Source organism: Cebus imitator, unplaced genomic scaffold, assembly GCF_001604975.1.
Source record: "Cebus imitator isolate Cc_AM_T3 unplaced genomic scaffold, Cebus_imitator-1.0 Scaffold741, whole genome shotgun sequence".
Classification (NCBI taxonomy): domain Eukaryota; kingdom Metazoa; phylum Chordata; class Mammalia; order Primates; family Cebidae; genus Cebus; species Cebus imitator.
This window is the reverse complement of record NW_016108056.1, coordinates 231,922-245,537: the sequence shown is the minus strand read 5'-3', so window position 1 is coordinate 245,537 and position 13,616 is coordinate 231,922. Positions and strand designations below refer to the sequence as shown.

The 13,616-nt window shown below is 45.7% G+C and overlaps 3 protein-coding genes across 6 annotated transcripts in view; 1 reads left to right on the top strand and 2 right to left on the bottom strand.

Moving 5' to 3' along the window:
- The window catches only part of LOC108296815 (SAP domain containing ribonucleoprotein), a 70,980-nt gene extending 69,377 nt beyond the window's left edge, over nt 1-1,603 (bottom strand). For both annotated transcript variants that reach the window (XR_005198449.1, XM_017519416.2), the window contains exon 1: nt 1,496-1,603. Coding sequence is in view for 1 of the 2 variants with exons in the window: in XM_017519416.2 (XP_017374905.1) it covers nt 1,496-1,531 (36 nt within the window). In the remaining variant the exon portion in view is untranslated. The remainder of the gene's footprint in view (nt 1-1,495) is intronic.
- Nucleotides 1,604-1,835: 232 nt separating this feature from the next.
- ORMDL2 (ORMDL sphingolipid biosynthesis regulator 2) lies at nt 1,836-4,912 on the top strand. Its single transcript, XM_017519413.2, has 4 exons — nt 1,836-1,943; nt 2,812-2,986; nt 3,155-3,306; nt 4,323-4,912. Exons 2-4 carry the CDS (start codon nt 2,813-2,815, stop codon nt 4,456-4,458), a joined length of 462 nt encoding a protein of 153 aa, XP_017374902.1. The 5' UTR covers nt 1,836-1,943; nt 2,812; the 3' UTR covers nt 4,459-4,912.
- A 130-nt stretch (nt 4,913-5,042) lies between these two features.
- DNAJC14 (DnaJ heat shock protein family (Hsp40) member C14) overlaps nt 5,043-13,616 on the bottom strand; it is a 10,269-nt gene continuing 1,695 nt past the window's right edge. For all 3 annotated transcript variants that reach the window (XM_017519410.2, XM_017519409.2, XM_017519408.2), the window contains exons 2-7: nt 11,626-13,094; nt 7,800-7,906; nt 7,468-7,587; nt 6,630-6,790; nt 6,436-6,538; nt 5,043-6,248 (exon numbers count right to left, since the gene is read on the bottom strand). In XM_017519410.2, coding sequence (XP_017374899.1) covers nt 6,038-6,248; nt 6,436-6,538; nt 6,630-6,790; nt 7,468-7,587; nt 7,800-7,906; nt 11,626-13,038 — 2,115 coding nt within the window. In that variant the 5' untranslated portion in view covers nt 13,039-13,094 and the 3' untranslated portion in view covers nt 5,043-6,037. The remainder of the gene's footprint in view (nt 6,249-6,435; nt 6,539-6,629; nt 6,791-7,467; nt 7,588-7,799; nt 7,907-11,625; nt 13,095-13,616) is intronic.

Sequence of the window (13,616 nt, the reverse complement as noted above, 5' to 3'; positions counted from 1 at the left end):
AAAAAAAAAAAAAAAAGACAAATAGGAAGAAAATATTAAGTCTTCTATGCATAGTTCCTTTTTGTCTCATTCAAAAATTCCTTTTCTATGTTTTATAATGGTACAGAAGCATACAATTTCTATAAGTACAGTATATATACACCAAGTGGAGATGATTGCTCAATTTTTCTTTTACTCATCACAATAACTATCAGGAGACCACTGATACAGTCTATGCATTTCAGTACCACCAAGTTAACGATAACTCAAGAATAACACAAAAACCCACTAACAGAGTATAGAATCCAAGAGTAAGAAAAACATCAGCTTTCACAGAAAGACTAGTTGTGGTCAACTAATAAGTGACTAAAGAAAGGTACTCTCCCTACCCTTAAGCTTTCTTCACAACAACAAAAACAAACAAAAAAACACTTCAAGCTTTAAAGGATCACTTTTCAGTTTCAGCTGTATCAGCCTGGTTTGTCCAAAGCATCTAATAGGAAATCTACCTGTGAAACCACAGAGAATTAATCAAGATTAGTTTATCCTAAAAGAAAATACTCTTTGAAATTTTCTTCTTTTTAATACATTTTTTAACTTTTTTTTAATCTATCTTAGTTGTTTTCAATCTACCTTAAATAAATACTCTCTCTTCCAGGAAAATAATAATCCAAGTATGAGAAAACTACCAAGATTCTCATAAGACAATTTAAAATAGCTTCTGTGATTCAGTGTCACCCAATGGTAACACCAGGAGATGCAGGGCCCATCGAGATATGAAATGGAACAGAGATAATCTTAACCTTGGAATTGTTTTTCCCAAACACTGCAAGTATGAATTCTCTCTGGTGGTAGGAGATGGTGTGTGAGGAAGGCTGGCAAGTGGAGAACCGCGTGAGAGAACTTGAAAACTTTTAAATCTGAGGTGTATGTACATCTATCTCAAGGCCTCTCAACCCCAGGCTTCTAAGGTAAGACCGATCTTCTGAGAGGCCTTTCCCTGGTTTAAAAATTCTGCCTGGGGGCGTAATCCCACCTAGAAAAGGGGAGTATCTGGGATCTATTCAAATAGAAACACACAAAAATGCCACCATCTGCTAATAGGCGAATCTCAGCTTCAGAAGACAGGCTGGAAACATCGTCCCAGGGAAGAAAAAGGGATCCTGGGTCCGACGTGGGGCAAAGAGGAGGGATCAACTGACGTAATGCAGACCAGAAGAGCAACGAGGTGTATAACAGGTAGAAGGCACTTACACAACCTGGTGGACAAGGGTGACGGACGATACAACGACGAAGGGAACAGAAATAACAAAAAATATATAGCAGTAAAACCGTGAGGAGAAATGGGAAATTAGGGGAGGCGTAGTGTGGAAGGGTGGCACAAAAGAGCTACGGCGGGAGCCGAGAAACAAAGTTGAAAAGGCTGCAAGGAGAACACGTAGGAGAAGGCGCAAGTCACTCTGCAGAATTCAGTTCCCAGAAAAGTCCAACTCAGCCCTTCCCCAATTAACGGTACCTTCAGCTTATGGAGCTCCACCGTCTCGGTCGCCATCTTGCTACCCCTCACTCCACTAAGCCCCCACCCTTGGCCTCCGCCTCCAGGAGCTCCCGCCTTAGGCGTAGAGATGCAAGGCTGACCAATCGCTGTCACTCTTGCTCCCACTACATACCATCAGCTCTTCCCATTGGTCTATGGCTGACGTCCCTCTTACGCCTCTCGGCAGCTTTCCCCACCTCTTTCAAAAGGTGGGACAGAGAGAGGGGCGGGCACTGTATCTTGCGAACGACAGAAATGGCAACCAATTGTGCGTGGGCATCACATACCACCAACCAATGGGTGGTAACACCGCTGATTATGTTCCTCCAATAGGGAAGGGGCAGACGGAGAGGAGTCACTTCCTGGAGACTTCAGGTGTGGTAGCCGGCGCCTTGCTCATAACCAGACAGGGATCTGAAGCTGGCAGGTAGGGGCTGCGAGGACTGGAAAGGTTGCTAAGAATATATGGTGGGAGGTGAAAGGAGCGCCGAGGGAGCGGTGACTTAAATGCTGAGAAACGAATGCTGAAGGGAGCCCTCAAAAAAACCGACGAACGTGAGAGGAGGAAGCTGGGAGGGCATGGGGCGGGCTTAAGGAACTGGCGGGGGGGCTGGGGCGGGCAAGAGCCGCTTCCTAACCAGACATCATCAGCTTTAGAGCTACCACAATTTTAAAAAGCCGAGTTCAGATGATCACTGCCGCCCCTGGAGTCACAGCTAAGGCTCCATCTCTCGAGACGTTGAGCTCAGGTTCCTTCCTAACCCAATCCAGAAGGCGTGGGCAAGTTGTTGTGCCCCACGCTTGAGAGAAGTAATGGGGATGCTGACTGCTGACATGCCACGGAGGTGAGAGAGGGTGGACAAGCCCCAGAGAACAAGGTTGGGACTAGAGCTTTACTCTTGTCATCCCTTCTTAGTGGTTCTTTGATGATTCCATGACATTCTCCTGGAATTCTGGGTGTGTGTGACCTCTTCATGGTCAACTTTTTCAGGAAAGTGAGATACTCCTGTTTCCCTTGCTCCCTGAAGTGAGCGCCCCAAGCCTACGCATACACCTTCATGTTACAGTTGAAGCGTAAAGATCAGTGAAAAAATGACTATGTCTCTAAAATGTAGTGAGGATTCTTCTTGCCTTTTAAAGTTTTCCCCAAGTCTTCAGTTTTTATTTTCTGCGTGATGGGGAAGTTCTTCATTCCCAATAGAGTTCAGGGAATCTGAGAGACAGCTGGGAGAAAGCTCAAAAAGGTTTCTGAGAAAAAACTGAGTTGGACCGTACCTGATCCCCATTATGGCTAGGATGAATGTGGGGGTGGCACACAGCGAAGTAAACCCCAACACTCGAGTGATGAATAGCCGAGGCATCTGGCTGGCCTACATCATCTTGGTAGGACTGCTACATGTGGTTCTACTCAGCATCCCTTTCTTCAGCATTCCTGTTGTCTGGACCCTGACCAACGTCATCCACAACCTGGTGAGCTCTAAACCATGCCCTTGTACCCATCCCAGAGTTTCCCAACCACAAGCAAAATAAAATTACCAATTTTTTGGGGATTTGTATCTTCCTTTTGGGATCTTAACATAATTCTTGGACTGAAGAACTACTTTCTGCCCCTCACACTACCACCCTCCCTGTTCCCAGGCTATGTATATCTTTCTTCATATGGTGAAAGGGACACCCTTTGAGACTCCTGACCAAGGAAAGGCTCGGCTACTGACACACTGGGAACAAATGGACTATGGGCTCCAGTTTACCTCTTCTCGCAAGTTCCTGAGCATCTCTCCTATTGTGCTGTGAGTCTGTGAGGGAAATGGGGATATGCTGGGTTAGAAAGAGCTCCAAGAGCCAGACAGAAAGGCCCATAGGGAAGCTGTTAAAAAGCAGGCTACCCATCTAAAACCCTTTGAAGAAATTATGGTATACTAGTTCTAAGCCTACAGAGAGCAATAAAATGTAGAAGACAATACTGTCATCAAGCATTCCTTGCTGCCTCCTTGGTAGTAAGAAAATGAAGGGACTAAGATAAGAGCCAAGTAAAACCAAATGATTTTACACTGCCAAAAGAAGTAAATAAAGGCAGAACTGATAATAATCTTCAAAAGCACTGTAGGGAGTAGAAGCAAAGAAGACTCTTAACAGTCAGACAGACTGAAATAGCCTCAGCTGTCATTTGCCATGTCATTAACAATGAACAGAAACTGATTTATAGTCTCCAGTTAAAGGTACTATCTCCTGAACCCCAGAGTAAATGCTGTTGATATAGCTGGAATATTTTTAGATAATTTAGAACTACATACAGTAAAACTGGTCATTTTAAATAGAAGAGAAAGAACAGGGCACTGCAGTGCATGCCTGGAGTCCCAACTACTTGGGAGGCTATGGCAGAAAGATTGTTTAAGCCCAGGAGTTTGAGGTTGTACTGCACTTACCACATTTATGAATAGCCACTGCACTCCAACCTGGGAAACATAATGAGAACTGCCTCTTAAAAAAAACATATAGGCCAAGGCGGGTGGATCACAAGGTCAGGAATTCGAGACCAGCCTGGCCAAGATGTTGAAACCCCGTCTCTACTAAAAATACAAAAATTAGCTGGGCGCAGTGGCACGCGCCTGTAATCCCAGCTACTCAGGAGACTGAGGCAAGAGAATAGCTTGAACCTGGGAGGCAGAGGTTGCAGTGAGCTGAGATTGTGCCATTGCACTCCAGACTGAGTGATAGAGTGAGACTCTGTCTCGAAAAGAAAAGAAAAAAAAAAAAACATATAGAGAAGGCTACCCTCACTCACCCTATTTTTTTCTCTCCCCAGCTATCTCCTGGCCAGCTTCTATACCAAGTATGATGTTGCACACTTCCTCATCAACACAGCCTCATTGCTCAGTGTTCTGCTGCCAAAGTTGCCCCAGTTCCATGGGGTTCGTGTCTTCGGCATCAATAAATACTGAGGGATGGGTTTTGGGACAGCTCCATGGGCATGGGGAAGGCACTGAAACAGAGGACTATAAAAAATCTTTCTCTTCTCCATACCATCTTCTACATCTTGAAAGCCTGAGAACTATGCAACCTTTCCCAGACTCCCAAGAAAAGAAGAGATTGGCAAATGGGGATCCTAGGCCCAGTCCTGCTAGCGGCAAGTTTCTTTACCCGGTGAGGTAAGGGCCAGATCACTCTACTCCATAGCAGGAAGCCATTTGGGCAGCCTGTTTGGTGATTACATCTTTCCATATCTTCTACACCTACCACCTTCCAGCTCTGTTTTGCTGCGTATTTTTCTTCTAATAATTTTTTTTAGCTATGGCTGCAGTTTAATCAGCAGGAAGGGTAGAGAACTGTCCTCATAAGGCTGGCAGGGGTGGGGGAAGATGGAATACTGACCTAATGTAAAAAACTTAAAGCAATTCCCCAATCCCCTCTACTGTGGTCCAGTAAGAGGTGCTCTTCATTCTAAACTTAACACTTAATAGGGAACAGATTCTCAAATGAGAAAAAGGGCTCCAGCTGTATGGGCAAAAAAAAAGAGGGAAGATAACAGGTTGCCAGTTATACATTTATAGAAAGATAATCCCCTGGCTTTAAATAGATATGTACATACAAATATGAACAAACTTAAAAAAAAATACAAACCCTTGGATCACAAGGGGGCTTCTGGGAACCCCCATATCCTTCCCCCTCATCCAAGGGCAGTGGGCATGAATCTACTTTTTAAAAATGATTAATTTTGGCCATCCTTGCAGAAAACAGCTTGAAATTGGGTGATTTACCCACAAAGTGAAAGTCAAGGGAAAATTCAGTTTCCACTCTCTGAACTCTATGTATCTCCTATCATTAGGGCTATATGCTTTCTTGTTCTGTCTTTTAACTATTATATCAGGGAAAAGGAGAGGACTCCCTCCTGAAATGGGTCAGGAAAGAAGATAGACTTGTACCTTTAAAGGGCAGGAAAAAGTGTCATGTGCTCTAAAAGCAAATGACAAGAGAAAGGCATACAGACCCCAGGGAAATACCCAGTTCCCACACCTCAAAAGGGTTACATTGTCCAGCCAAGGTCCAGGCCCTAGGTTCTTTACTCTAGCTACCCCCTATTTCTTTGGTATTGTCAAAAGACAAGATTCAGGCCGGGCGCGGTAGCTCATGCCTGTAATCTAGCACTTTGGGAGGCCAAGACAGGTGGATCACCTGAGCTCAGGAGTTCTAGACCAGCCTGGGCAACATGGTAAAACACTGTCTCTACTAAAAGTACAGGAAAAAAAATTAGCCTGGCCAGGCATGGGGTGCGCACCTATAGTCCTAGCTACTTGGGAGGCTGAGATGGGACAATTGCTTGAACCCAGGAGATGGAAGTTGCAGTGAGCTGAGATTGTGCCACTGCACTCCAGCTGGGCAACAAAGCAAGACTCCATCTCAAAAAAAAAAAAGATTCAGTTCCTGGGTGCTGGGAGAGGAGGGACAAATCAAACTCCATCCTGTGCTGTATACATCCTTTTGACTCCCTGACGTTGATTTGAGGAAAGAGAAGGGGTATCATCAGCGTTGGAAGGGCCTCCTCACTTTCTTCCGCCGCTTCGTTTTGGCTTCTCCCTTGGGTACTGTGCTGTTGGGCTTAGAGGCTGCAGTGGCTCCAGGGGCAGGCTGAGGAGCTGCAAAGAAGTTCCCATTGGGCATCTGCCCTGGGGGTACTTGAAAGATCCGGCTCAAGAAATCCTGGAGATCAGCAGGAGGAGCATCTGGGGTAGCTCTGAGATAAAACAGAAGAAATGATAAGGCAAGAGATGTTGGGAGTTACATGGTTACCTAAGTTAAATATACTTATCAGTTCCCAAACTTCCTAGAAAACAAGGCCCCTAGATTTCCTAAAGTAGGTCATCTGAAACCATATTCAAAACTGAAATAGTTGATAAATTATTGATAGAAATACCACCTACCTCTGCCGCCCACTGGTGCCTGGAATCCGAGAACCAAATGAGATGTGATAGGGGACTCTGTGGGTATCTGGGGAGATACCTACACGCTGGCATCCAGCCCATTCTATAAACATGAGAAATAGCCAAAACTTCGCAGTTTAGATCACATAAAAGATCAGGAAGTAAAGCTGTATTTCTAGAGGACAGTAGAGTACCTGTGATGTCATACACCTTTCCATCCATCACTGCAAAGTAGGTGATCTTGAGACCCAACATGCTTGACTCTGCCCAGAAGTCTCCTTCCTCAGCAGGATGTAGCCTATTACACTTAGCACAGTATCTGGCACTCTTAGGTTCCCGGTCCATTTCAAACCTCCTGCAACCAACAACAGGATAGTTGCTTAATAATTTGTCAAGCCTACCTAGAGCATTGCTAGTAGTCTCATCATTATTCACAAATAGGGCTCAAACAACTCGAATTACCTCCACTTAGTTATTTCATATGCCTTCAACCTTCTATCTTTTTTTTTTTTTTTTTTTTTTTTTTTTTTTTTTTTTTTTTTTTTTTTTTTTTTTTTTTTTTGATCCGGAGTTTCGCTCGTTACCCAGGCTGGAGTGCAATGGCGCGATCTCGGCTCACCGCAACCTCCGCCTCCTGGGTTCAGGCAATTCTCCTGCCTCAGCCTCCTGAGTAGCTAGGATTACAGGCACGTGCCACCATGCCCAGCTAATTTTTTGTATTTTTAGTAGAGACAGGGTTTCACCATGTTGACCAGGTTGGTCTCGATCTCTTGACCTCGTGATCCACCCGCCTCGGCCTCCCAAAGTGCTGGGATTACAGGTTTGAGCCACCGCGCCCGGCCTTCAACCTTCTATCTTAAAGCTACTTCTTCTTAGCGTTAATTCAATTCGTCAGTCTCTTGACAATATGACAAAGGTAGGAACTTAAGGGTCTTTTTACTAATTATGAGATACAGATGTAATTCTAGGAAGATCTTTGGTTACTTAATGCCTGAGCTGTGATTGTCCCATCCCTCTCCTCCTATTTTATACCTATGCTTTCCTTGGCATCGGCTACACATCATAGTATTCATTGCCTCCTTGAGGTCATCTTGCAGCTTGGACAGAAACTCATTTACTGACCGGCTCAGCTCATTCTCTGCCATTCGTTTCCTAAGAGAAGAAACGCTTTGTAAGTCAGAAGGTATTGGGGGAGGAACAAAGGGAAACACATCAGTTGGCCTCTTGAGGCCCCTGTCTAGCTAAAAAGACAAGTGACTTCAGTTCTCTCCACCTCAGAGAGCCTCCAACCCCAAGTCCAGATGCCTCTCCTACTGAGGACTTTTCATTTACCATTATCTGACAATTTCCCATCTCCAACTTACATCTCATATTCCTTTCGCTTTTCAGCATTGCTGACAATGTCCCAAGCCGCTCGCAAAACCTTGAAGGCCTCCTCAGCCCGGGGATGATGATTTTTGTCAGGATGAACCTACCAAGACAGAGAGATTTCATTACAAATCCATTCCAACCCTCTCCCCACGTTGAGTCTGTTCTCATATCAAAGGATTCTCTTTCATCACCCTTTTGAAGAGTTAGTGTAAATGATTAATTGCTCTGGCTCTGCAGATAGATGTGGTTCAGTTCACAGCTCTGTTAATTAGCTACATTACCTTGAATACCTATGGGTTTTTTTTTTTCTTTTTGAGACAAGCTCTCGCTGTGTTGCCCGGGCTGGAGTGCAGTGGCAGGATCTCAGCTCACTGCAACCTCTGACTCCCAGGTTTTAGCAATTCTGCTGCCTCAGCCTCTCTAGTAGGTGGGATTACAGATGTGCGCCACCACGCCCAGCTAATTTTTTTGTATTTTTAGTGGAGATGGGGTTTCACCTAGTTGGCCAATCTGGTCTCAAACTTCTAACCTCAAGTGAACGTCCCGCCTCGGCCTCCCAAAGTGCTGGGATTACAGGCATGAGCCACTGTACCTAGCCTGAATATCTATCATGGACCTTTGGGAGGATTAAATAAGAATAAATACGAAGCATGTAGCAAAGAATCAGGTACTAGGGTGGATTCATCATCCCAGTTTGCCTGAGACTATCCCAGTTTTAGCACTGAAAAGTCCCATGCCTCTAGAAACTCCTCCGTCTCAGATGAATAGGGACAGTTGGTCTCTGGCACTCACATATATCAGTCATAAAATAAGAGTTCCAAAGATGTTATATGTTGAAACTCTTTGTTTTTGTTTTGAGATGGAGTTTCCCTCTTCTTGCCTGGGCTGGAGTGCAATGGCATGATCTTGTAACCTCCACTGCCCAGGTTGAAGCAATTCTCCTGCTTCAGCATCCCAAGTAGCTGGGATTACAGGCGCATGTCACCACACTTGTTAAATTTTGTATTTTTGTAGAGATGGGGTTTCTCCATGTTGGTCAGGCTGGTCTCAAACTCCTGACCTCAGGTGATCTGCCCACCTTGGCCTCCCAAAGTGCTGGGATTATAGGCATGAGCCATCACGCCAGGCCTGGAACTCATTCTTTTATAACTAGAAAATTCTCATATCCCAAACTTCCTACAGTGATCTGCCTTTCAGTCCCAAAAACGAAACGGCATATCATGGTCTCGGAGGCTTTTTATATACTCTTCTCCAAGACAAATAATATCCTCTCTTCCTACAGCTTCCTGATTGTACCCATCCCCATTCCTCAAAAATACAGAGATAAAGCTAGTCTCCTGACTGATGACAAATAACTAAATACTGTTAAATTTCCTACATTCTGAAGCTAACTGAACAGCCTTTTAGTCATGTTCATACTGGGGCCTAGTAAGGCAGTGAGGGGGCTCAATAAAAGCCCAGATACACTCTGGACCAGGACAAGAGAGATATTTGGGGTATAGGGATAGATGTTTTGAGGGTAGGGGAACTTAACTACATCTCTACTCCAAAAGAAAATGAGAATTTTTGTTAAGAATATTCTCGGCCGGGTGCAGTGGCTCACACTTGTAATCCCAGCGCTTTGGGAGGCTAAAGCAGGTGGATCATGAGGTCAAGAGATCGAGACCATCCTGTCCAACATAGTAAAACTCCGTCTCTACTAAAATACAAAAATTAGCTGGGTGTGGAGGCATCCACCTGTAGTCCCAGCTACTCAGGAGGCTGAGGCAGGAGAATTGCTTGAAGCCAGGAGGCGGAGGTTGCAGTGAGCTGAGATCACACCACTGCACTCCAGCCTGGCACCTGGCGAAAGAGCGAGACTCTGTCTTAAAAAAAAATAATCTCAGGCTGGGCAAGGCGGCTCACACCTGTAATCCCAGCACTGGGAGGCCAAGGCAGGTGGATCACCTGAGGTCAGGAGTTGGAGACCAGCCTGACCAACATGGAGAAACCCCATCTCTACTAAAAATACAAAATTAACCAAGCATAGTGGCACATGCCTGTAATCCCAACTGCTCAGGAGGCTGAGGCAGGAGAATCACTTGAACCCAGGAGGCGGAGGTTGCGGTGAGTCCAGATCACACCATTGCACTCCAGCCTTGGCACAAGAGCAAAACTCGGTCTTAAAAAAAAAAAAAAAAAAGAATAATATTGTCCAAAACAGGATGTCTGCCTAAAAGAAAGTGAGAAAACAGTTCTACTATTAGAATTAGTAACAATGAGAGTGAACAATTGTTATCCACTCTAAGAATACAGCAGAAGCCGGGCGCAGTGGCTCATGCCTGTAATCCCAGCACTCTGGAAGGCCGAGGCAGGCGGATTACTTGAGTCCAGGAGTTCGAGATCAGGCTAGGCAAATAGTGAAACCCCATGTCTACTAAAAATACAAAAAATTAGCCTCGTGTGGTGGTGCATGCCTGTAGTCCCAGCTACTTAGGAAGCTGAGGTGGAAGAATCACCTGAGATCGTGCTAGTGTACTCTAGCCTGGGGAACTGGAGTGAGACCCTGTCTCAAAAAAAAAGAATATACCAAGCTACCTACAAAGGAGTAGACATTTCCCACCAAACTAATTCAGTCCTTTGGCGAGTTACAAGCATGGTGGTTTACTATACCTTTAATCATTAATGGAAATTTTAGTTGCCCATTCCTAAAGTCATGCAGCCACTGAGGTAATTTGCACACTGTGATGTTGTTACTAGTCCAGCTCCATACACTGAGCTCCATGCACTCCAGTGAAAGTAGGCCTCCAATTTACACACTTATATTCATAATATAGTTTTATTTATACAGAAAAAGCAGTAACAATCTGGTAGCTAATAATAGTAACCTAATATCTACTTCTAATGCAATTCAATTGCATGCTTGTGTTAAACCATTTTCCTCAAGCATATGGTGCATCACAACTCCCATCGGCACACCCTCTTATCATTAAAAGCAACCATATTTTCATGTATGACATATATATACATACACCTATGATTTATGTTCCATTTTCCTTCTCTCTTCTATTCTGAGTTGCTGATCCTGAAACAGCCGGTTTTCTCCTACCTGGTGCTAAAATACTTACATGCACTCCCTGACCCTCCCGCACTAGGTCCTTATTTGCTTCTCTGGGAGAAATAGTTGAGTTACCCCATGTTTAAAAAAAAAAAAAAAAAAACCCTCATTGGTTCAGGGAAGAGCAACTGAGGTGCTCTCTGAATAGGTCTTTTTTCCATTCTAGATATTCCAGGTGAGTGACTTCTACACTGCCTAATGTACCAGGTTCAAAAAACTATAGCTCATGACAGGAAACAAAATGGAGGGAAGATCAGAACCCATAGTAGAAGGGACAATGCCCCTCTTTTTTTTTTTTTTTTTTTTTTTTTTTTTTTTTTTTTTTTTTTTTTTTTTTTTTTTTTTTTTTTTTTTTTTTTTTNTTTTTTTTCTTTTTTTTTGGGACACAGTCTGGCTTTGCTGTCCAGAATGGAGGTGCAGTAGCATGATTCCGGCTCATTGCAGCCTCAACCTCCTGGACTCAACTGATCCTTCCACCTCAGTCTCCCAAGCAGCTGGGACTACAGGCATGCACCACCAAGCCCGGCCTCTCAAAGTGCTGGGATTACAGGTGTAAGCCACTGCATCTGACTCAAAAAGTCTTTATGACTCTTTCCTAAGAATATGTTAACCTTCACCTTCCCATTAACTTTCCTCTCTGCCTGCCTTTTATTCTACTCTCTCTAAAATTGGAATAGAAAATAAGGGAACAAAAGAGGAACAAGAAACAGAAGGGTACTCACCATCACTGCCAGCTGTCTATAGGCCTTCTTCAGTTCAACATCTGATGCTGTGGCCTCAACCCCCAGTACATGGAAAGGGTTTAGCTCATCCTCAGGAACCCCAGCCATGGTCAAGAGTCGAGCCACTTCCTCTTCAGGCTGACAGTAGCGCCCACTAGCTACAGATGCATTCCCTTGCCTGTTAGTACTCTGCTTGACCCAGGGCAACTCCAGCCAGCCCCACTGAACTGTTCTTACCAGCTGCTGCCATGGCCTGCTATCTCTCAGCAGAGTCAAGCAACGCTGCAAGGCTGGAGAATCCAGCCAAGAGAAGAGCCAGATGGCCTTATTCCTCCAGCCTAACCGATCACCTAGTCCCACCAGAAACCGCCAGCCCAACTGTAGAAAGCCCAAAAAGAGGGCCAGAGCCAGGAGCAGCAAAGCACCCAGCAGCCTAAGAAAACGGGTAAACAGACTTAAGCCACAGTAGAACCCCTGGCTTAGAAACTGAAACATGACCTGGGCCCAGCCCCCGAGCCGCCCTGTCCAGACTCCCACCCAAACTCGAAAAAGGTCCAAATCACTGCTTTTCAGCTGCCTGCATGCATAGATGAGATGGCCACAAGTTTCTACGTACTCTCCCACCAATACCAGGAATTCAATCAGCCACCAAAAGCCTGCCTGTCCAAGTTGACATAGTTCCTCTGCTCCCCACAATCCCAGGCCTCTGCGCTTCTCTGTCTGACTTCGTTTCCGGCCCAGCCGATGTCGACCAGGGGACCTGGGATCCCTACGTAGACCCTCCCGACTATCCTCCTTCGCTGGAAAGCGGTGTCGCTGTCTCCGGGGTGGAGGTTTCTTTCCGCTGGACACATGTGAAAAATAATTGGGGAACTTAAGAGATTCCTCATCATCATATTCCTCTTCCAACTCTTCATCTTCCCCGAAGGATGGAGAGGTACATTGGTGGCAAAAGTTGCTAGAAGAGCCATCTTCTCCCTCAGAGTAAGGCCCTTCTGGAATTCCAGGGGTTCCCTGGCAGTTGCAAGCAGATGGAATGGAAAGAAAAGAAGGGTTCCCATCCTCCTGGTACACAGCCTCGTTTTCTTTTGAGAGTTCCTGGTCCACTCCTGACTCTTCTTCTGAAGATGCCTCACTCTGATCAGGGTCTTCTGCCTCTCTAGGTGGTCCTGGACCCCTTGGGGGGCCATGGCTTGGGTCCGACCAGTGGGCTGGGTTTGGGTGCTGTGTGTACTTAGGACCAGAGTGCTCTGTGAGGCAGTGGGTACCATTAGGAGCAGTCCCTGCGTAGTCCCTGAGTCCTGAGAATGAAGGTATTTCAGGGTCCACGGAGGGTCCTAAAGTCCTGAGGGAGGCACCACTATTGTGGTGGGCTCTGCACAACCCTCTTTCTCCGGGGTGCTTCTGGGCCATGACCCCGGGGCTTCCTGAGGGTCTTAGGTCACGGCCATCTTGGTGTGTTCTGATGCCTGTAACAGATACCAAGGTGGGGACGGTCAAGGATGGGACCAAGAGAGGAATGAAACAATCTTAAATAGTGGACATATTGAATACATCCACCGCCCTTGTTTTCCCAAGTTCTTTTGGGGCATTTGCTATTCTTAGCAATAAGCCAAAACTAGACTCACTAAAACCCTGCTTGCTGCTTGCTCCCTCCCCTCCTCCAAATCACTTAAGTTTTTCTTCTTTCCCCAGAAAACTATAATCTTCAAGAGGGAGGTACCATAAAGGGTGTGGTCGGGGGAGGAGAGGGTCCCTCTTAGGAAAAAGGGAAAGACGGCCGGCCAGAAAGGGGGGCAACAGACAGCTGTTAAAGGGTGGGGACCGTGCGGCCCAAGAGGAAAACCTGGGGACAGAGCTTAGGACTGTCCCTAAGAAAGACTACCAGGGAACCCACCAGCTGCGTATAAGGGAAGAAGTGGGCGGGCGCGGTGGCTCACGCCTGTAATCCCAGCACTTTGGGAGGCTGAGGCGGGCGGACCACGAGGTCA

Coding starts and splice junctions, on each gene's coding strand:
- ORMDL2 (XM_017519413.2), top strand. CDS start 2,813: ATGAATGTGGGGGTGGCACACAGCGAAGTAAACCCCAACACTCGAGTG. Junction 2,987..3,154: donor CCAACGTCATCCACAACCTG/GTGAGCTCTAAA, acceptor CCCTGTTCCCAG/GCTATGTATATCTTTCTTCA. Junction 3,307..4,322: donor AGCATCTCTCCTATTGTGCT/GTGAGTCTGTGA, acceptor TTCTCTCCCCAG/CTATCTCCTGGCCAGCTTCT.